We start from the raw sequence: 22,141 nt of genomic DNA on the forward strand, positions 1-22,141 counted from the left end.
GTATTTCAGCAATGTTTGTGTTTTATGTCCTAATTCATGATTTACATTATACTAATATATATTTTTCAAATAGTTTGACAGCCCTAATGCATGCATCTTTGAATATTAATCCAGAAAACAATCTGTCAAGTCATACTGCCTCTCTCTGTCTCTCTCAGCTGATAAGCTTGCATGTCTTTACAGCTGTCACAGCCAGTCTCCCTGACAGCCTTCTGTCAGCCTTGCCCAGCAGTATGGCCATGTGTTTAGGCACTAAGGTGTTGCTCTGGTGATTGCCATAAATATTTTGTACTTCCTCCATCCGATATCTCAAATGGACTACACAATGCCAGAGTCTCTCTGAATAAAACAATAGAACGTTTGCCTCAAATGTCATGAATACCTAATTATGTGGAAAACGTCACCTTGTTGTCACTTTCTTTCCTCCACCTTCCGCTATATTACTGTTGCATTAAGTGGCCTGTAGTGAAACTCCACAACCGGCTCTTGGTGTTTCCCTGTGTAGGATTAGTAATGCACTGGATTCTCCACCAATCGGTGTGACATTTTAAATGGCGACAAGCAGCCAGATAGGGTCCAGGGGGAGTTATTATATGATAACCCCTAAATCCAAAACACCTAAAAAAAATTGTTCCAACATATAAGACTGTGAAAACAGCTTCTTCTTGTTTTCTGTATTTCAAAAGCAAGGAATGGTAAATGTGTAGATTGTACTCTCAGTTATGTATAACTGCTCAAAAATAATTAAGGGAACACATAATCACTCCAAGTCAAAGAAACCTCCGAGATATCAGTCTGTCCAGAAGCATAAGCGATTGTGAATCAATGTCACCTGTTTTGATGTAAATGAAAGTGACAACAGGTGCACTGGCGGCAACAGAATGACAACCCCCAAAAAGGGAATGGTTTTGCAGGTGGTGGCCCCAGACAGTTGCTCTCTCCTTATCCTTCTTATCATTTGTCTCTAGTTTTGTGTTTTGCTAGTGTCCTTGTTACTACTGGTTGCATGAGGCGGCACCTGCAGCCCATTCAGTTTGCACAGGTAGTCCAGCTCCTCCAGGATGGCACTAAAGCATTTTTACCCATTTTAGATTAGTTACAATTGCTCAATGAATTAATGTAACAAATTAATTCAATATATAAAGAGAGTATTACAGTTATAATATGCATATCAAAGATAAATCAGATATTCAAGATGTTTACTTGAAAACACTCATGACACCATAGACTTACTAGTGAAATTAACATGAGGGGGTACTTCAGGGGTACTGAAAGCAGTGCAAAAACATTTTGGGGGTACAGTAACTGAAAAAGGTTGGGAGACACTGGCCTACTAGAATATAATTTAGGTATGTATGTATTCATGTCTAAACCAAATAATGAAGAATCATTGAACATTTGACCTTTTTCGGTTCCTTCAGCACATCCATACGTGCCACCGTAAGGTTTGCTGTGTCTCCCAGAACAGTCTCAAGAGCATGGAGGAGACACCAGGAGACGAGCCCTTACACGAGGAGAGCTGGACAGGGCTGTAGAAGGGCATCAACCCAGCAGCAGGACTGATATCTGCTGTTTTGTGCGAGGAGGAACAGGAGGAGCACTGCCAGAGCCTGACAAAATGACCTCCTGCGGGATACTGGTGTGCATGATTCTGACCAAACTCAAAGAAATAGACTCCATGAGGGTGGCATGAGGGCCTGATGTCCTCTAATGCAGTGTTTCTCAACCCTGCTCCTGGACTCCCCCCTGCCCTGCATGTTTTAGATCTCTCCCTGCTCTAACTAACCTGATGTAGCTCATGAAGGACTTGATAATGAGCAGATCATTTGAATCAGGTGTAACAGAGCAGGGAGAGATCTAAAACATGCAGGGCAGGGGGGCGCCCAGGAGCAAGGTTGAGAAACACTGCTCTAGTGGGACCAGGGCTCACAGCTCGGCACCGTGCAGCTCGATTGGCATTTGCCAGAGAACACCAGAATTGGCCTCCCCATTTTCTTCACAGATGAGAGCAGCTTGACACTGAGCACATGTGATAGATGTGAAAGAGTCTGGAGACGCCGTGGTGAACGTTAGGCTGCCTGCAACATCATCCAGCATAACGAGTTTGGCAGTGGGTCAGTGATGGTCTGGGGAGGCATATCCTTAGAGGGTCGCACAGACCTCCACATACTAGCCAACAGTACCCTGACTGCTGTTAAGTACTGGGATGAAATCCTCAGACCCATAGTAAGACCTTAAGCAGGTGCAGTGGGCCCTGGGTTCCTCCTGGTGCAGGACAATACCCAGCCTCATGTGGCCAGTGTGTGTAGGCAGTTCCTGGATGACGAAGGCATTGATGCCATTGACTGGGTTTCACAGTCCCCAGACCTGAATCCGACGCCACCAAGTAGCGCCACAGACTGTCCAGGAGCTGATGCCCCTGATCCAGGTCTGGGAGGAGATCCCCCACGACACCATCTGCTGTCTCATCAGGAGCATGCCCAGACGTTGTCAGGAGTGCATACAGGCACCTGGGGGCCATACACACTACTGAGTCACATTATGAGTTGCCGTGGTGCAATTCATGCAAGTCAAAACAGCCTGTGATTTCAGTTGTTTACTTCGTTTTTCGGTGTGAGTTTGAATCCAGCCCTCAATCGGTTGGTGGTTTTGGTTTCCACTGACCGTTGTTACGTCATTTTGTTCTCAACAAATTACACGAGGTACAGTAAAGATTTTGATCTTTAATATATTTCCCTTAATATTTTGGAGCAGTCATGTATATTCTACATAAATATTTTGCGTTTAACAACTGTTAAATTCTTTCAGTCAACATGGTGGGGGTGTAATGGAGGCTAACATTGGAAGTGTCCTTTAACCTCGTTGCGCATCGGTGGGAAGAGTTGTCAGCTGGGACGGGGCCCTTCCAGCTGAATTACCTGCGCCCTCGTCCTGTCTTCCACCTCTCTGGATGCACATTGCTGCATGGCAAGCTTCTTTGCCCTGTTATTCTGCCACATTACCCCACTAAGTATGGCTGTGGCGGGTGGTAGTGACACCATGAGAGGGGGAGAGAGAGAGAGATTTCACAATGTGGGACAGTGATAGGCTCTTATTGTCTTGGGTTGAAAGTCATGGTACATAGTAAACTAACATCAAGATCAAACAATTACGCCTATGACTGAGCGCTTGAACTTAACCTCCCTCTCTTTCTTTGATTCAATGTTTTATTATTTTGTTGTTCTATTTTATTCGTTCTATTTTGCTATCTTTTACCAATCGTTTTTCTGTAATGCAAGTTCTGGTGCTATCAAGGGAATAAACTCTGTGTAAATGTAACAATCTGCTGATGCCGGATAATTCAAGTTGTTGTTTAGACATCGATGTAGGGTATTATCTCACAAAAGGACTGACAAGTTTATCCAAGCGCTGGAGCACGAGGATTGAGATACCGGGGTGGTTCAGTAAACAGTTATGGTAACTGTAATTAATTGAGGATGAATATCAACTGCATGTACAGACGTGGCATACATGTCCCCCTGGAGACGGTCGGGTAAGACCTCGATGTAGAGATTATCTCACAAAGAGACTGACGGGTTCAACCTAGCCTTGGAGTGCAAGGATTGTGGTCTCTGGAGGGGGTCTAAAAACTTGGTAAGACACTAAATTGTCAAAACAATATTATACTGTACAGAGGTTAAGAGCGGCATAACTTCATGCCACGAAAGTTGTCTCACCCCCAGATGTTTATTTTCTCCCTGATAATTACATTTCCTTTAGCAGATGCTCTTATCCAGAGCGAGTTACAGTTAGGATGATGACAGGAGCTTACACTTGTACGTCTCCTGCTGTCTGGAGCCTTGAATCATCACAAGCACTATACTGGTCTCGAATACAAACCATTCAATTACCCCCATGGCATGCTGGTCCTACCCTTGAGGCCGTTGGTGGCATTGTGTTGGTGAAAGTGTAGGACTACAGCTCGAGACCGCTATTAAGGAAGCTACAAGCTGTGAACGCCCTTGTCACTGTTTCCTCCTCCATGTGTGAGAGGAGCGTTTCACAGCCCAGGCCTGGCGAGGAGGCTATAAAGAGAAACCTTCTCCCTAATCGTTTTTCTTTTCTCTTTTTTTTCTCTCCCTCTGTTCTTTAAGCTGCCGTCACCACGTCTGTTTATGTCCTCTGAGCTATCGGCTATCTGTTCAATCTGTCTGCTGCTAACTCCTGACGGCCAGAGGCTGGCTGCCTGCTCTCTCTCTCTTTCCCCTTCTCCCATCCTCCCCCTCTCTCTCTCTTTCTCTCTCTCTCTCACACACACACACACACACACACACACACACTCTGTGTCGCCACAACGTAATCTGTACTTGGCTAGGATGGGTGAGTGTGAGACTAAGCAGATGATCATTACACAGAATAACATGAATACGAGGCACAGGGCTTGAGATGGTGTGAAATCGCTGTGCACAGGTTGGCAACATCTTTTAGATTGAATGAGTTGGCTTCAGCTGGCTACAGAAAGCTGTTGGAGGGAGCGGAGAGTGGCTGTTTAGTCTGAGCCTCTGTCTTTCTCAATGGGCTGATTGTTGTGGATGTACAGGTATAGGCTTCCTATAATCAACAAATTGTTTACCCATTTTGTTTTATGTGCCTTTTATGTGTGTTAGATGAACAGATGGAAGGGGGAGGGATATCATTAAAATATTTACTCTTGCTGTATCAACTGCTGTGGTGATACCTTTCTAGTGTTTACTGATCTGTGAAAAGTACTAATGTAACCGTGTCTTAAGATTGCCTGTGAATCGTATTGTATCGCCACACTTTTCTTAAGTCAACTGTGACTGTTGTTAGGCTATTATGTATGAATTACACCTGTAAACAATACACTTTTCTTTATGACCTTAATGGGCTAGCTAATCAGCATGAAAACAGTAGGTGGGAATCTGCAGATTTTCAAATCGTCCAGATAAGTAAAGAAACTGATTGTGTCTTGCAGGATTTTGCCGACTCAATATTCCGCTTGGTGAGGGAGAAATACCACGAACTGGCAGACAGCTTCAGTCCCGTGCATGCACGACTCAGAACCCTGGCAGGCATCGTAATGACCAGAGGTATGGCAAATTTTATTGACTTTTATATCACAGTGAATTATTTAACCAGGCCAATATATATATATATATATATATAACCTAGTGTTGTATAGAGAAAGAGAGAGAGAAGGGTGAGTGAGGCTGGAGGTTGAGAGAGACAGAGACACTCCACAGTTCCCTTGTGCACCTGCACAGCATCATATACTTTGGGAATTAATTATGTATAAACCATGGTCCCTGGAGGAGATACAGACATTCTACCCATGTCAGTGACACTCATCCGACTACACTGTGCCATATATGCTCATGTAATTTTGACTGTAGTTCTGAAGGATTTAGCATGTCATTGAATGGTTTCAAATCCCTCAAATTTCTCGACATTCTTTGTTGTCATGAGTGCATTATACACTAGTGACATTATAGGCAATTCTCCATAAAGGTTATAAAATGCAGAGTCTGGAATGTTACTACTAGTTGGCATCCTGATCACGGCATACAGAGGATGCCCAGGGGTCCTGCGTGGGGCTGCACAAATTGACGCTGTCATTCAAAAACAATTATTGTATTGTCACATTGGTTTCATGTTGGGAAATATTGGCAAGAAAAAAGAACGAGATAAAAGAAATTACCCTAAAGAGGACACAATTACAAAACCATTGGACTTAAATATTAATGTCTCAAAAACTACTTTCTTTACAAGAGCTAAGAAAAAATATATTGTATTGATAACAAAGGCAACAAAAATATATTTCTCTCTCTTTCTCATTTGTTATTTGGCATAAAGCATATGTTTATACAGTATATTACGATTAGTTCATATATGAAGAAAAAAAAAAGTTAAATATTAACCAAAACATAATTATTTAAAGGGGCCATATGTCATTTTTACTGTGTGATTACCATAAATACAAGCCAAAATGACCAGTAGCCTTCTGAAGTGAATGTTTTAAGTTAAATATTATGTGTCTGTGTCTGTGATATTCTTAGTTTTATCTGCACACTTTGTATAATGTCCACACGGCATACATGTTTTCAGTGGTCCTACACCTTAACACCATCATGTGTCATGGTGCTGGAGTTAGCTAGCTGAATCCTTTGCCATGAAATTGTCAGAATCAATGGGATGCTCATGATAATGGAGTGCCCAAATACACAATCAGACAGACTATGTGTCCTAATATTGATTGACAGGTTGAGGCCACAAAGGATTGTGAATTATTTTAAACCACTCAGAATTTTCAGGTATTTTACAGTTATATTATATCGCTGAAATATCCTATTAATGGTTGCCAATATTGAGAGATATTATGAACCCCTTTCTTCAATGATATTATTAATTAATTTTTTCTGATCATGAACATTGAATAGAACTATGTTCTGCATAATTGTGATAATGAAGGTAAATGTTTTTGAAACGTATGTGCATTAAACATACTTAACATGTGTCATTCTACGTTCTTCTAAACCGGGTGATGTTACACCAGAAAGGTGGAACATTAATTAAGCCATCTCTTGAAAAGGATACTCAGCTGTCAATGATTTTTGCAGAGCTGGGGGGCCCCCAGGAGGCAAATTGAATGTTCTGCATCTTATCATGCTGTTTTAATGTAGCCATGTTTAATGCAGCCGTAGCACCTTACAAGTTCCATTTAGAAACTCATGACTGTGGTTTTGTCTATATTCGTCAGACATAAGTTACTATGCAGTACCAAAATGCATTCCACCATGGTTATCAGTAAAATATTCCTTATTAGCACAATAGAAAACTATTTGTTTTTAATATCTACAGTGTACTGATTGTCTGAAAACTGAACAATAACCTTATTAGCCAACAAAATCCATTTACATAACATATCCTTTGTTTACTATATAACACACATTAATTTCATTGCATATTGTTCCCAGTCTTCTGATACTCTTCTTCCCTTGTTACAAAAAAATTAAGTGTAAACTTATTGTATTAGTCCCTTACACACAGATTTGTCTTTTAGGCAATATAATTACCCACATAGCCTAATAGTCAAGTGTATTAACATGAAGAAACAAAATGTAAATATCATGATTTAACTTGTATTCATGTAGACATTTTACACTTTATCTCCACCTGGTATTTACATGAAGCTCTAGCTAACAGCTCACACACAGTCTTATCTATTGGCCTGGCTGCACACTGTGGGGGTCTTTGTGGTGGCTGGTGAGGATGGATCAGTATCTCTATTAGTCTGTCTGTGTGTTGAGAGCTGCAGCTCATCAATTTGGACTTCACTGAGACCTGGCTCGCCTTGACCTAATCCTATTCCTCTACTCTCCCTGCCGCACAATAATTGCTAGTATTTGCTTATTAATAGGCAGTGTTATCTTCAAAGATCCAGACGCATACAGACCTAGAGCTGGAGCTGCCCAAGTATTTGACAGGAACACTGGGGGTTCTGTACCCCTCCCCCATACCAACAACTCTCTGAACATCTATTGGCTGTTTTAGACTTCTGTACGCACCAGCAGAATATAAATTGGGTATGCAACTTTGAACCACCAACCCCCCCAGTCAAGGCCTGTGGAGACAGTTTCAACCTGGGCAAGATTTGATTTGTCACTGGCATTGCGAGGCTCTTAAAGCTTATGTGGCTGTAGAAGGCAAATAGACAGCACATTGGGTTAGAAGTTGTACATAATTTAATTAAGTGTTGATCCTTGGAGATTAGTTTAGGACATAAGAATTACAAAGTTATTTTATTCACTACTTTTTAGGTATGGAGCCTCTGTAATTCAGTAGGGATATGTAAGACTGTCTTTAATGGGAATGAAATCATATGAGATAAGAATTTGACGTCTGGTGGTGGGTATCCATTTAAAAAAAAGATATGTTCTTTCTATATACTTGTATATGTCTGCACTTTTTATGAATTTCTTATTCAATCATACAAGGTATTAAAGGCACTAGAAGCTACAGTGTAGAGGAGCAACCAGTTAGAGGAGAAAAGACAGAAAGGCTAAAAACACTGTCAGTTCAGAGACCAGGGGATTGTTTTTTGATGGTATAAATTACAAATCAATTTGACCCACATGCAGAATGCATCATAATTTCACTGTATAATTTATTTTATAATTAAACAATACAACACATTATGATGTGATATATGGACAAGATACCATGGCAAAGAGCTGTTCTTAGGCACAACGCATTGTGGCCATCCACGTGATTAAAAAGGAAACATGATTAATCAGACCAGGCCACCTTCTTCCATTGCTCCATGGTCCAGTTCTAATGCTAACCTGCCCATTGTAGGCGCTTTCTGCAATGGACAGGGGTCAGCATGGGCACCCTGACTGGTCTACGGTTATGCAGCCCCATACGCAACAAACTACGATGCACTGTGTGCTCTGACACCTTTCTATCAGTACCAGCGTTAACTTTTTCAGCAATTTGAGCTACAGTAGCTCGTCTGTTTGGATTGGACCACACGGGCCAGCGTTCGCTCCCCAAGTGCATCAGTGAGTCTTGACCCCCAATGACCCTGTCGCCGGTTCACCGCTTTTACTTCCTTGGACCACTTTTGATAGGTACTGACCACTGCAGACCCGGAACACCCCACAAGGGCTGCAGTTTTGGAGATGCTCTGACCCAGTCGTCTAGCCATCACAATTTGGTCTTTGTCAAAGTCGCTCAGGTCCTTACGCTTGCCCATTTTTCATGCTTCTACACATCAACTTTGAGAACAGAATGTTCACTTGCTGCCTAATATATCCCACCCACAGACAGGTGCCATGATAACGAGATTATCAGTGTTATTTACTTCACCTGTCAGTGGTCGTAATGTTATGGCTGATTGGTGTATACAATGCATATGTTACTGCAAATGTTACTTTGTAGTATATTTTAAGTATACTATACTGCTCATACAGAACTGTATATTGACATTAGATATCAGAACTCTTATTAAATAAATCCTTTAACTTTGAGTACTTTCATTTAACATGCTTTCATTTTCATTACAAAATACACACGTAGTTGCTTTTTAAGTTATAGAATCATTTTAATTAAGGTTGGGGAGTTTCTGACAGGCCTTCCCGCAGAAAATCGGTCAAAAATGAACTTGAGGTGGTAGGCAAGCATAACATCCAAGCATAAATGTCTGCCAGACTCAAAGAGAGGATGAAGTCTTACACGGCAACGGACGAGGGAGTTGTGAAGAGTAAGTAAAAGGATGATAGGTCATCTGGAAGTTTAGTTTTCCTACATTTTCACTTTCCTACATTTTAGTTCTGTGAGCCTGCAGGGAAGAAATGCAACATTGAAAGTGATATCATGTGGACGGGTATTGCAGAAGAGTAGGGCCAAAGAGGCAGAATCAGGAGAAAGTGAAGGGGTCTGTTAGAAGCGAGACAAGATAGGATAGCAATGGAGAGAATAGTGAAGAAAGTGAAGACAGTGCCAAGTAGGGGCTAAATGGGTAGGGCTGGAGGGGAGAGAAAAGGAGACTGAGTATTGACCAGAGACCTGGTTGGGGTTTTTAGTAAGATTTAGAAAAACTGTATAATACAGTAATGGTCAAGTGAACTGCTGGCCATGTGAGTGGAAGTGTCTGGAAAGTGGGAGGTCAAAAGAGGAAACGGGTGGAATAAAATAGGTGAAAAGAAATTAATCGAAGGCAGGCTTCTGGAGTTTTAATTCACCCAGTACAATGAGTGGTGAGTCATCGTTTGAGAAAAGAGTTAATCAGGATTTCAAGCTCATTGAGGAATTTTCCAAGGGCACCTGCTTAGCGATAGAAAACAATGTTAAGCTTGAGTGGGTAAGTGACAGTGACAGCATGGAATTTAAAAGAGGAGATGGACAGATGAGTGGGGGGGGGACCAGAAAGTAGCTGGAGTAGCGCTGTTCTCTGGAGTCATCCATGTTTCTGTCAGGATAGGCTGAGAAGAGAGCAAATGAACTGTTCTGAACACTGCTGGAGACCAGGGATTCTATACGGGAGGTGAAAGCAGAGGACACTTGATTAAAAAGGTAGCAGCCATAGAGCACAGAGTGGAGGTGGAACCTACAGGGAGAGGAGTGAACAGGGATAGAAAACACATACTTGACAATGCAACAAAAATGCTAAGTGAGCTTAGCCTTCGGCCTCTTTGAATAGACACAAATAAAGACAATCAGTTGAACCAATCAGCTCAGCTTGTAAGGTGTGGAGAATAGTTGGCCTGAAATCATGTAGTAGCGGCACCACTCCAGTAATGGGCGATGTGCCATGTGTTTTGGGAACATACCTTCTTGAATGTCCCAACAATGTAGCCCCCGGACTGTTCCCGTAACCTAATGAACTACATCATTACAGAAATGTGTCCCTGTAACTTTCTTCCGAAATTAGGCTAATGATTTATACAACCCTTCTATTATCATTATCATCGTTATACACCATTACGTATCCTGCAACCTGAGAAATAGGAACCTTCACAGAACCAATTGCGGTTTGCTAGGGAAAGGTATGTGGTTAGCGAAAGGTGCTAGAATGGATTTCAGGGGCCGTGACTTTAACCCCTACCACAATATGAGCTGTGCTTATTGCTATTGGCAACCTGGTGGCTGACACACATACACGCACTCACTCTCTCACACAAACCCACACACACACACACTTGCTTGTATGTCAGTCAGACTGTCTGCCTGCCTGCCTACAAAACCATCTGGGCAACAGCAGATAAAAGCTCAGATGTTGCACCCGCGTTGCCTGCAGGTCCAGTGGACGCAATGAACCCTGAATTTGCGAAACGATGGAGAGATTTGTGATGGAGCAGAGAGAAGAGGGCAGGAAAGGGACTGTGGTTAAAGCATGCTGAGCCAGCCCCGTCACACACTCATGCTTTATGCTGTCAGAAAACCTGCTGCTGAAGGCCCCTTTTTTAACCACAGTGCTTTTGAATTAAAATCAAACAAACAGTTTTCAAGACAGTGGCAGGGGGAACTGTGTCTCCAGCATTGAGTTTACAGCTGCTAGGTTCATGTTATAGAGCAGGGGTGTCCAAACAGTTCCACAGAGGGCCGTGTGTCTGCAGGTTTTCACTCTCTCCTTGTACTTGATTGACTAATTAGATTTCTACTTGGTTAGTTTCTACCCTCACCTGGTTGTTTAGGTGTGAACTTGGAACCAATTTATAGGAAAAACAAAAAACCTGCAGACACATGGCCCTCCGTGGAATGGTTTGGACACCCCTGTTATAGAGTGAGGTAAAAGGTTAATCTAACTTCTGAAGTCTTGTCTGCATGCTATTGTGGTTGAAGGGGGAATCGAGTATTGGCACATCCATTGATATTGATTGAGTTCCATATTAAAAATGTATTTAGTTGTAGGTAGTTGTGGTCCATTTAGACATTACTGGCATTCCCCTGGTGTGGGGGATCAGTGGAATACATTTAGACATTACTGACATTACCCCAGTGTGGGGGATCAGTGGAATACATTTAGACATTACTGACATTACCTCGGTGTGGGGGATCCGTGGAATACATTTAGACCTTACTAACATTACCCCGGTGTGTGGGATCAGTGGAATACATTTAAACCTTACTAACATTACCCCAGTGTGGGGGATCAGTGGAATATATTTAGACCTTACTAACATTACCCCGGTGTGGGGGATCAGTGGAATACATTTAGACCTTACTAAGATTACCCCGGTGTGGGGGATCAGTGGAATACATTTAGACCTTACTAACATTACCCCGGTGTGGGGGATCAGTGGAATACATTTAGACCTTACTAACATTACCCCAGTGTGGGGGATCGGTGGAATACATTTAGACCTTACTAACATTACCCCGGTGTGGGGGATCAGTGGAATACATTTAGACCTTACTAACATTACCCCGGTGTGGGGGATCAGTGGAATACATTTAGACATTACTGACATTACCCCGGTGTGGGGGATCAGTGGAATACATTTAGACATTACTGACATTACCCCGGTGTGGGGGATCAGTGGAATACATTTAGACAGGGTACATTTAATTAATAATTTCTTTAATTTAAGCTTTAAAATGTTTGGGTTGTGTCTCTGCCTCATGGCAAAATCTAATTCAAGATTAAAAGCTGCAACAACAAAATATGTTATTACAAAATGAGTAAGTCAGCTAGGAAATTACTGTAATTGTTATGCTAAATTCAACTTTTTTTCTCTGTGTTTGATAGGTCTGGACCTGAGACAAGCTCAAGTGGTTGCGTTATCTACTGGCACCAAATGTATCAATGGAGAATACATCAGTGACAAGGGACTGGTTGTGAACGACTGTCACGCTGAAATCACAGCCAGGAGAGCCTTGGTTCGCTACCTCTACTCACAGTTAGAGCTCTTCTTAAGGTGACTACATCTAATGCTTCTATACCATGTTTAAAACCTTATTGTCAAACATAACAAAGGCTCATTCACATGTATAACATAATGTAAGAGCATAAAGTGTTTGTCAGCTTCTTTTACAATGTTGGAGACCTTTTTTAAAGCCCATTAACAATGTGTAACTATTTTTCCAGTGAACATCACCAGAGTAGATATGGGTGTACTGATGACAATCAGTTCAATTAAAATGAGGGATATGCAAAAACGATGTACCATTCTTCTCTTTTGTTCTTCTTTTTTTTAATCGTGTTTTTAAATCTTCTAATTCATAAAGCCCCATGCAGAGTTCGTTATTTACTTTCTCCAAAAAAAAAAATGTCTACGTACTATATATATATATATATATAGGAGTGTATATATAAAATACTCCTAAATATACTTTTAATAATTTATTTCCCTGAGCCTCTGCTTGAATTCTATGGGCGTAAGGATTTTTCAGAGCATATACCTGATTTCTGATAGATCATATTAATAATAAATTATATTTAATCTTTTGCAATTATTCTTAGCAGATATAGCTGATGCATGTTTTTTGTACCTAAGTGGCAATTATGTAAGGGATAAACAACGAAGCAGAGTGAATATCATCTTCAACACATTTTCATAATTTTTCAGATAAATCATAAAGTAGAGTTTGAGTTCATTATTCCTTACATACTGTGGCTATCATTTTTATTCTTGACAGCTAAACATAATTTTTTTTGCCGTTAGAAATGTGAGAACGTTCACTAAAGTAGCCAGCAATGGCACCAGATACTGTAGCTTAACAGTTAGAGTGTTAGACCAGAAACTGAAATGTTGCCAGATTGAATCCCCAAGCCAACATAGTGATGATCGGTGCAGTCTGGAAGCCCTTCCGAGACTGGTGTGTAACACCTCAATAACTTCAAAGCTATGCCTAAAGAGAGCAGGATGCAGAGCGAGGTCCGGATGTCTGGAAACCTTTCTTTGTCTCCTTAGATGGATACACCTCTCCCTCCTGTCTCCACTGCACCTGATATTAGGGTATTTAGCGTAGTTCACTCACACATCCCAAATGCCCAGCTTGGCCTGGTTTTCAAGACAAAGAAACGAGCATTCAGCAATAACAGGTGTATGCAATTGTTCTCTGCCCATACAAACCAGCTCGGCTGGGATAGTCCACAGGGTCATATAGTCACAAAGGCAGCCCAAATGTTTAAACAAGGTGTCATACTGAAGATAGATGTACATACAGTATCTCACAAAAGTGAGTACACCCCTCACATTTTTGTAAATATTTGAGTATATCTTTTCATGTGACAACACTGAAGAACTGACACTTAGCTACAATGTAAAGTAGTGAGTGTACAGCTTATATAACAGGGTAAATTTGCTGTCCCCTCAAAATAACTCAACACACAGCCATTAATGTCTAAACCACTGGCAACAAAAGTACACCCCTAAGTGAAAATGTCCAAATTGGGGCCAACTAGCCATTTTCCCTCACCGGTGTCACGTGACTCATTAGTGTTACAAGGTCTCAGTTGTGAATGGGGAGCAGGTGTGTTAAATTTGGTGTTATCGCTTTCACATTCCCTCATACTGGTCACTGGAAGTTCAACATGGCACCTCATGGCAAAGAACTCTCTGAAAAAAAAAATTGTTGCTCTACATAAAGATGGCCTAGGCTATAAGTAGATTGCCAAGACACTGAAACAGAGCTGCAGCATGGTGGCCAAGACCATACAGCGGTTTAACAGGACAGGTTCCACTCAGAACAGGCCTTGGTCAACCAAAGAAGTTGAGTGCACGTGCTCAGCGTCATATCCAGTGGTTGTCTTTGGGAAATAGACGTATGAGTGCTGCCTGCATTGCTGCAAAGGTTTAAGGGGTGGGGGGTCAGCCTGTCGGTGCTTAGACCATACACTGCACATTGCATTAAATTGGTCTGCATGGCTATCGTCCCAGAAGTAAGCCTCTTCTAAAGATGATGCACAAGAAAGCCTGCATACTGTTTGCTGAAGACAAGCAGACTAAGGACATGGATTACTGGAGCCATGTTATTTGGTCTGATGAGACCAAGATATACATATTTGGTTCAGATAGTGTCAAGCGTGTGTGGCGGCAACCAGATGAGGAGTATAATGACAAGTGTGTCTTGCCTACAGTAATGCATGGTGGTGGGAGTGTCATGGTCTGGGGCTGCAAGAGTGCGGCCGGCACTTGGGAGATACTGTTCATTGAGGGAACCATGAATGCCAGCATGTACTGTGACATACTGAAGCAGAGCATGATCCCCTCCCTTTCTGAGACTGGGCCGCAGGGCAATATTCCAACATGGTAATGACCCCAAACACACCTCCAAGACGACCACTGCCTTGCTAAAGAGGGTATAGGTGATGGACTGGCCAAGCATGTCTCCAGACCTAAACCCTATTGAGCATCTGTGGGGCATCCTCAAATGGAAGGTGGAGCAGCGCAAGGTCTCTAACATCCACCAGCTCTGTGATGTCATCATGGAGGAGTGGAAGAGGACTCCAGTGGCAACCTGGAAGCTTTGGTGAACTCCATGCCCAAGAGGTTTAAGGCAGTGCTGGAAAATGATGGTGGCCACACAAAATATTGACACTTTGGGCCCAATTTGGAAATTTTCACTTAGGGGTGTACTCACTTTTGTTGCCAGTGGTTTAGACATTAATGGCTGTGTGTTGTGTTATTTTGAGGGGACAGCAAATGTATATTTCATACATTTTTGCTTTATCAGAGAAGAAACACAGTCTTCTTTAAAATGTGAGTTTTTTTAGTTTGGCATTCTCTTACACGGTCTCTTTGATGAATTGTATTGTCTGCTCCTGTGAACCAATCTTACCTGCCAGACCCTGCTGGCTACTAAATGGCCAGCCTGATGTGTCAGATTAGTAAGGGAAAAGCTCCTTTAATGTCATATTAGCATAATACAGCGTATTGACTTTTGTCTTTCCCCAATGCCTAATATAATCACAGTGCCAGAAACTCAGCATCGAGCAGTAGCTAATGGGAAAGATAAGTCATAATGAATATGGCCAAACAAAATGCCACAACTGACATATTTTCACCATATGTAAAGACTAGGGTTGATATTATATAAAGTGGCGTAGGGAAAATACTGTATACTTTAGTATCATGCAATGCATACATTTCTTGTTATTGCTTGCTCTTTGGAGTTTTAGGCTTGGTGAGTGTATAAGCACTTTGTGATTATTGCTGATTAAAAAGGGGCTTTATAAAATACATTTCACTGATTAATTGGATGCATAATGTAGCTAGAATTAACAACCAGCCTGTTTAGTTAGCATCTTCAGAGTCTCAGAACAACTGACATTTGCTATATTGTCTAGAGGGAAGATAATGTAAAAACTAATTTAAATGATTTGTCATGAGGAAATTCCCCATATAATGTTACATTTTTATAAAAACAATAAGGCACTTTAACCCTAAAATTATTGCTTTACAATTCCCTCTTAAAAAGTATGACACCCTAGTCTAAAAATATTGTTGAATTTTCAATCATTATTTAAACTGTAATGTATAGGAGTTTAAATAATTCGAAAATCATTCCTATCAAAATCCTGTAAGGGATATCTCGAAGTTTTCTTACTGGATAGGTTCCTATTAAAACCATATAGGAAAAGCAACAAAGTTATTCTAGAAAAAAAGCTGGTAGTAGCAGCTACAGCAACACGTCTGATAGTAGCTAGCTGAGAAGCTAACTGGAGCATTAGTGAGTAGTCCAACTAATATGACTCAAGGATCATATTCATTCCACCCTTTCAGAGATGACATAGAGAATGTGGCACACAGACAAATGTCCAAACCAGCCCTCCTCTCTGTCATGTGTGGTCATGACCAGACAGACTGAGTAATGTTCAGGGGGCTCACAGTAAAAACAGAGAAAAACAGCTTAGGTCAGGGAAAAGGGCAGGGTTTGTCATCATTCTCCCTCAGTATGTCCATCTGTCCTGTCCGTCTGTCTGTTTCAGTTCCTTATTGAAAAAGAGAGAGGCTGAGTGGAGGAGAGCAAGGTTTATGTGTGCTTTGATGGATAGCTGTCACTTCTCATCTGTCTTTTCCTCATCCCTTATTTCTGTTTCTTCCCGATTGAAGCAAAAGGCGAGAGGACTGGGAAGAATCCATATTCGTCCGTCATAAGGAGTCAGAGTACCGGTTAAGGGACAACATCCATTTCCATATGTACATCAGCACGTCGCCTTGCGGAGATGCTCGCCTCAACTCACCCTACGAAATCACCACTGACCGTAAGACAGACGTGAATCCGCTCTTTCATTCTCCATCTCTAGTCGTCGCTTATTTTCCCTCTCTCTCCTCTTTTCTTTCTGATTTGGTGTCTTCTCTTTAACAGAGTTTTTGTAAGGGATCATCTTCTCCGGCTGAGATGTTAAAAGCGACTGCTCCGCTTTTCTAGACGCTGTCAGAAAACTGGCGTCCCTTTCATGTAACATCACATCCGCAGGCCTTTTCAAACTGCCAAACCTCTGTGCTGAACAGATGACACTTTAATTCTTTCTTGCAAAAAAAAAAATTCTATATTCATTTTAATGGCTGCCGTTAGTTTTTTATGTGGCTTACATTGTTGGCAATGTAATCTGCCCGTTTTCCATCAAAAATGCCCGCCTCACCCGATTTTTTCACCCCTTTTCTCAGACAGATCTATTCAACACAGTAGCCATGCTGCTGGGGTATAATTATGTTGATGTGGAGGTTTTTGCACATAGACATGCACACGCACGCACATACAAATGAAGCAACGCCTATCTGACTGGACTGAAAGAAAGTCTATGTGGAAAGGTGAAACTTTTTAAAAGCTCATCAGTAGTCACCTTACAGATCAGTGAATTACTTACGCCCAAACGGATTCCTTCGGCATTTTCTCAAAACTTCAGAAGGAAAATCTTAACTTACCCTGTTTAGGTGCTTTCTTGCATAGGTATGTGGTGCACCATTTTGCTGTAAAATCTAATTAGCTGTAAAATCTAAATAATATGTAGATACACTTTTTTATTCACATTTTCAAAAGGAATGTATTACACTGTCAAAGCATGGGGATTGGCAGAAAACATTTGCGTGCAGAGCTTTGCCCTGCCAAAGTACCATCTGTTGCTTTGGGCAATTGGTATTTGGCTAGCTTGCTCAGTTTGTCATCGACTTATTTTTATGGATTGTACATTTTAATAAAACATCAAGTGACTATAGTCACATGGATTACTAATTGAATCCTAAGAATATTGAAATATTTAGCAGTTTTTGGTCATTCTTTTTCAGGCTGGTTGCATTGCCAACCAGCCAGGTACCAAGCAAAAACAGTTATGAGATTTTCCAAATCCAACACACACAACAATCTAGCAAATATGTTGGTTATTTCACATGCTAATGTTTACAAAATGAGAGCAATCAGCATTGGCAGTAAAGCTCTGCTTGAATGAATTAACTGCTACAAAGCCTGCTAGATGTCCACCATCACTCAGCGTATACCTTCTGCTCTATAACATTTCAAATCATACATTTAATTAATATAACATTTACAGAAAAGATCACATAAGGATGCTATTCGCTTGTAAAACGCCCCTCTCAGTGTGAAATTACATAATTACTGTGGCTCTTCAAAGTGTTCCCCTAAGACTCCACATTTTATTGAAATTAAATTAGGATATTTTTTCCAGTGATCAATATTTGGTAGTGGTACCTTAGGCAGCAATCTGTCTATTGGATAAGTCTCTACCAGCTTTGTACATATGGACACAGTCATTTTTGTACATAGTGCTTTGCAAAATTGCTCAAGTTCCTAGCAGATTTCACTAGGTTTTCTTTCAGGATTTCTCTTTTATTTGCTGCATTCACTTTGCCTTCTGTCTTCACAAGCTTTCCGGGTTCTGACACAGAGAAGCATCCCCATAGCATGATGCTGCCAGTACCATGCTTCGTGATAGTGTTCTATAGATCATGTGCAGTGTTCAGCATGTGCCACACATAGTCACTTTAGTGAAACACCCAGCCTATTTTTGTAGTATGTACAGTGTCTTCCAGCTCAGCCGTGGAAGACTGTAACTCCTTTAGAGTTGCCACAGGCCTCCTAAAACATGTAATTAAATACATTTTTATGTCATGTTGTAAGACAATAAAAGGTGCAAAAGTCCAAGGTGGTGAAAAGTTTGAGAGCCACTAGAAGTGCAACATGCAAAACCCTGCAGTTAACTTTTCACCAAAGTGTTTCTTCTAGAAGTACCTTTTTTATTGCCAAATAATTACATGACATTTAATAACATTTTAGTATACTGTATAGAAAGTATTAGTATAATGATTAGTACTATGATCACAGTTATGATATTGACAAAATCAGACTTTATGGAACTTAATTGCATTTGTTGCTGTTGGATTACCTAGTTGAGAAGATACATTTATTTTGTTTTTTTGTTTTTGCCATACATTTGGCCAATTATTTCAGACGATTCAAGATCTAATACCTCAATTACTACATTTATTTCCAGGCATTGTATAATGTACAATTACAGAAAGGGAATGTTTACTTATTATAATATCATTTATACATACAGGTGCTGGTCATAAAATTAGAATATCATCAAAAAGTTGATTTATTTCAGTAATTCCATTCAAAAAGTGAAACTTGTATAATGTATACATTCATTCCACACAGACTGATATAGTTCAAGTGTTTATTTCTTTACATTTTGATGATTATAACTGACAACTAATGAAAACCCCAAATTCAGTATCTCAGAAAATTTGAATATTGTGAAAAGGTTCAATATTAAAGACACCTGGTGCCACACTCTAATCAGCTAATTAACCCAAAACACCTGCAAAGGCCTTTAAATGGTCTCTCAGTCTAGTTCTATAGGCAACGCAATCATGGGGAAGACTGCAGACTTGACAGCTGTCCAAAAGACGACCATTGATACCTTGCACAAGGAGGGCAAGACACAAAAGGTCATTGCTAAAGAGGCTGGCTGTTCACAGAGCTCTGTGTCCAAGCACATTAATAGAGAGGCGAAGGGAAGGAAAAGAAAAAAAAGAGTACAAGCAATAGGGATAACCGCACCCTGGAGAGGATTGTGAAGGAAAAAAAAAACATTCAAAAATGTGGGGGAGATTCACAAAGAGTGGACTGCAGCTGGAGTCAGTGCTTCAAGAACCACCACGCACAGACATATGCAAGACATGGGTTTCAGCTGTCGAATTCCTTGTTTCAAGCCACTCTTGAACAAGACACAGCATCAGAAGCATCTCACCTGGGCTAAAGACATAAAGGACTGCTGCTGAGTTATGTTCTCTGATGAAAGTCAATTCTGCATTTCCTTTGGAAATCAAGGTCCCACAGTCTGGAGGAAGAGAGGAGAGGCACAGAATCCACTTTGCTTGAAGTCCAGTGTAAAGTTTCCACAGTCAGTGATGGTTTGGGGTGTCATGTCATCTGCTGGTATTGGTCCACTATGTTTTCTGAGGTCCAAGGTCAACGCAGCCATCTACCAGGAAGTTTTAGAGCACTTCATGCTTCCTGCTGCTGATCAACTTTATGTAGATGCAGATTTCAGTTTCCAACAGGACTTGGTACCTGCACACAGTGCCAAAGCTACCAGTACCTGGTTTAAGGACCATGGTATCCCTGTTCTTAATTGGCCAGCAAACTCACCTGACCTTAACCCTATAGAAAATCTATGGGGTATTGTGAAGAGGAAGATGCGATACGCCAGACCCAACAATGCAGAAGAGCTGAAGGCCACTATCAGAGCAACCTGGGCTCTCATAACACCTGAGCAGTGCCACAATCAATCAATCAATCAAAATGTATTTATAAAGCGCTTTTTACAACAGCAGTTGTCACAAAGTGCTTTACAGAGACACCCGGCCTTAAATCCCAAGGAGCAAACAACAGTAGTGTTGAATTTCACAGACAGACTGATCGACTCCATGCCACGCTGCATTGCTGTAGTAATTCAGGCAAAAGGAGCCCCAACTAAGTATTGAGTGCTGTACATGCTCATACTTTTCATGTTCATACTTTTCAGTTGGCCAACATTTCTAAAAATCCTTTTTTTGTATTGGTCTTAGTAATATTCTAATTTTCTGAGATACTGAATTTGGGGTTTTCATTAGTTGTCAGTTATAATCATCACAATTAAAAGAAATAAAAATTTGAAATATATAAGTCTGTGTGTAATGAATGAATATAATATACAAGTTTCACTTTTTAAATGGAATTACTGAAATAAATCAACTTTTTGATGATATTCTAATTTTATGACCAGCACCTGTACTTATTTTTGTAAATATTTTGTAATTTAAATAAATATGATTTAATTTATGTTTGTTGAAATTTGAAGCATCAATTTATTGCAGAGTATACAGATACAGGAATGATAAAACTTCGGTATCGACCATGACATCAGCCGGTTGTGGTATATGAATATCAGCTATTGGTATTGGCCCAAAAAAATCTTCATCTGGGTATTCCTAATCAGTGGTTGTGTGGTGACAGATTTCAATGTAAGAATTTGAATGTAAGACAAACGCATGTAAAAATAAGGCCCGATTGATAAACAAACAAACCTTATTGCATTATTAGAACCATGGCAACAGCCATGAAGAGACACAGAAAGAGGGAGGGAGATGACAAATATGAGAGAAATTGTGTGATAAAAGTAGTGAGAAGGCTTTAGGGTAAATCTATAGTAGAGAACTACTTGAGCATTCATTGGTTTACAATCATTGCCTTTTCAAAAGGTGGTTGATTTCTGGGATAGTATAAGGTGTAATTGCAGGCAATCATGGCAAACGTGCAGGTACAAAGCCAGACACGATGACATGGGTTACATACAGAACCATCTAAACATGCATTCTGAATTCAGGATTAATGAACAAATGAATGGATGAATGACAACACAATTAACAATCAATTTCTGCTGTATTATTCGCAGTACATAGCAGCAGACACCTGGTAAAGAAGTTCCACAGCCGTCTGAGGACCAAGATAGAATCCGGGGAAGGGACCCTGCCTTTGAGGTCTTCCCGGGGGGCCATCCAGACCTGGGATGGGGTCCTACAGGGAGAACAGCTCATCACCATGTCCTGCACAGACAAGATCACCAGGTCAGTTGTCACTTATTGGACTGATCAGAACTAAGCAATGAGTTTGGGTAACCAGGCTAACCCTTCTTCTCTTGAATTATAGGTTGTTTTTTTTATCACCAGGTATTTGATGATCTAACAATATGACATTTCAGATCAATTAAACCTGAACTTCAAGGACAAGAAGAACATCTTTGAATAAATAAACAGACAGTCATAGCCAGAGGTAAAACAAAACAGCGGATGACAGAAAACAAAGGCCATTGTTCAGAGAAACCAGACTCTGAATGTTCCAGTCCAGACATTACATAGGCAGGAAAGAAAGAAAATACATCTATTGATCTAATAGCTATCCTTATTGGAGGATTACCTTTTTATGAAAACAGATGATCCCTGTTAAAACAAAGCATTTTAAAAGATGACTTTATTGACCTGAGAGAAGGCTTGGGATTGGTCTGATATTTACTCTGTGTGTGGTGGGTAAATCCCTGCCCAAGAGCAGAACAGACCAGACTGGATGTGAGAACAGGACATGGCAGTCAGTCAGGCAGTTAGTCAGTCAAGACGGTAGTCATTCAAGCAGC

The 22,141-nt window shown here is 40.8% G+C and overlaps 1 protein-coding gene across 3 annotated transcripts in view; it reads left to right on the plus strand.

The window, feature by feature from the left end:
• The window catches only part of adarb2 (adenosine deaminase RNA specific B2 (inactive)), a 174,171-nt gene that overhangs the window by 135,764 nt on the left and 16,266 nt on the right, over positions 1 to 22,141 (plus strand). For all 3 annotated transcript variants that reach the window (XM_020041575.3, XM_020041576.3, XM_020041577.3), the window contains exons 4-7: positions 4,976 to 5,090; positions 12,251 to 12,419; positions 16,560 to 16,711; positions 21,407 to 21,578. In XM_020041575.3, the coding sequence (XP_019897134.2) occupies positions 4,976 to 5,090; positions 12,251 to 12,419; positions 16,560 to 16,711; positions 21,407 to 21,578 (608 nt within the window). The remainder of the gene's footprint in view (positions 1 to 4,975; positions 5,091 to 12,250; positions 12,420 to 16,559; positions 16,712 to 21,406; positions 21,579 to 22,141) is intronic.

The sequence above is a fragment of the Esox lucius genome, chromosome 21 (genome assembly GCF_011004845.1).
Source record: "Esox lucius isolate fEsoLuc1 chromosome 21, fEsoLuc1.pri, whole genome shotgun sequence".
Lineage (NCBI taxonomy): Eukaryota > Metazoa > Chordata > Actinopteri > Esociformes > Esocidae > Esox > Esox lucius.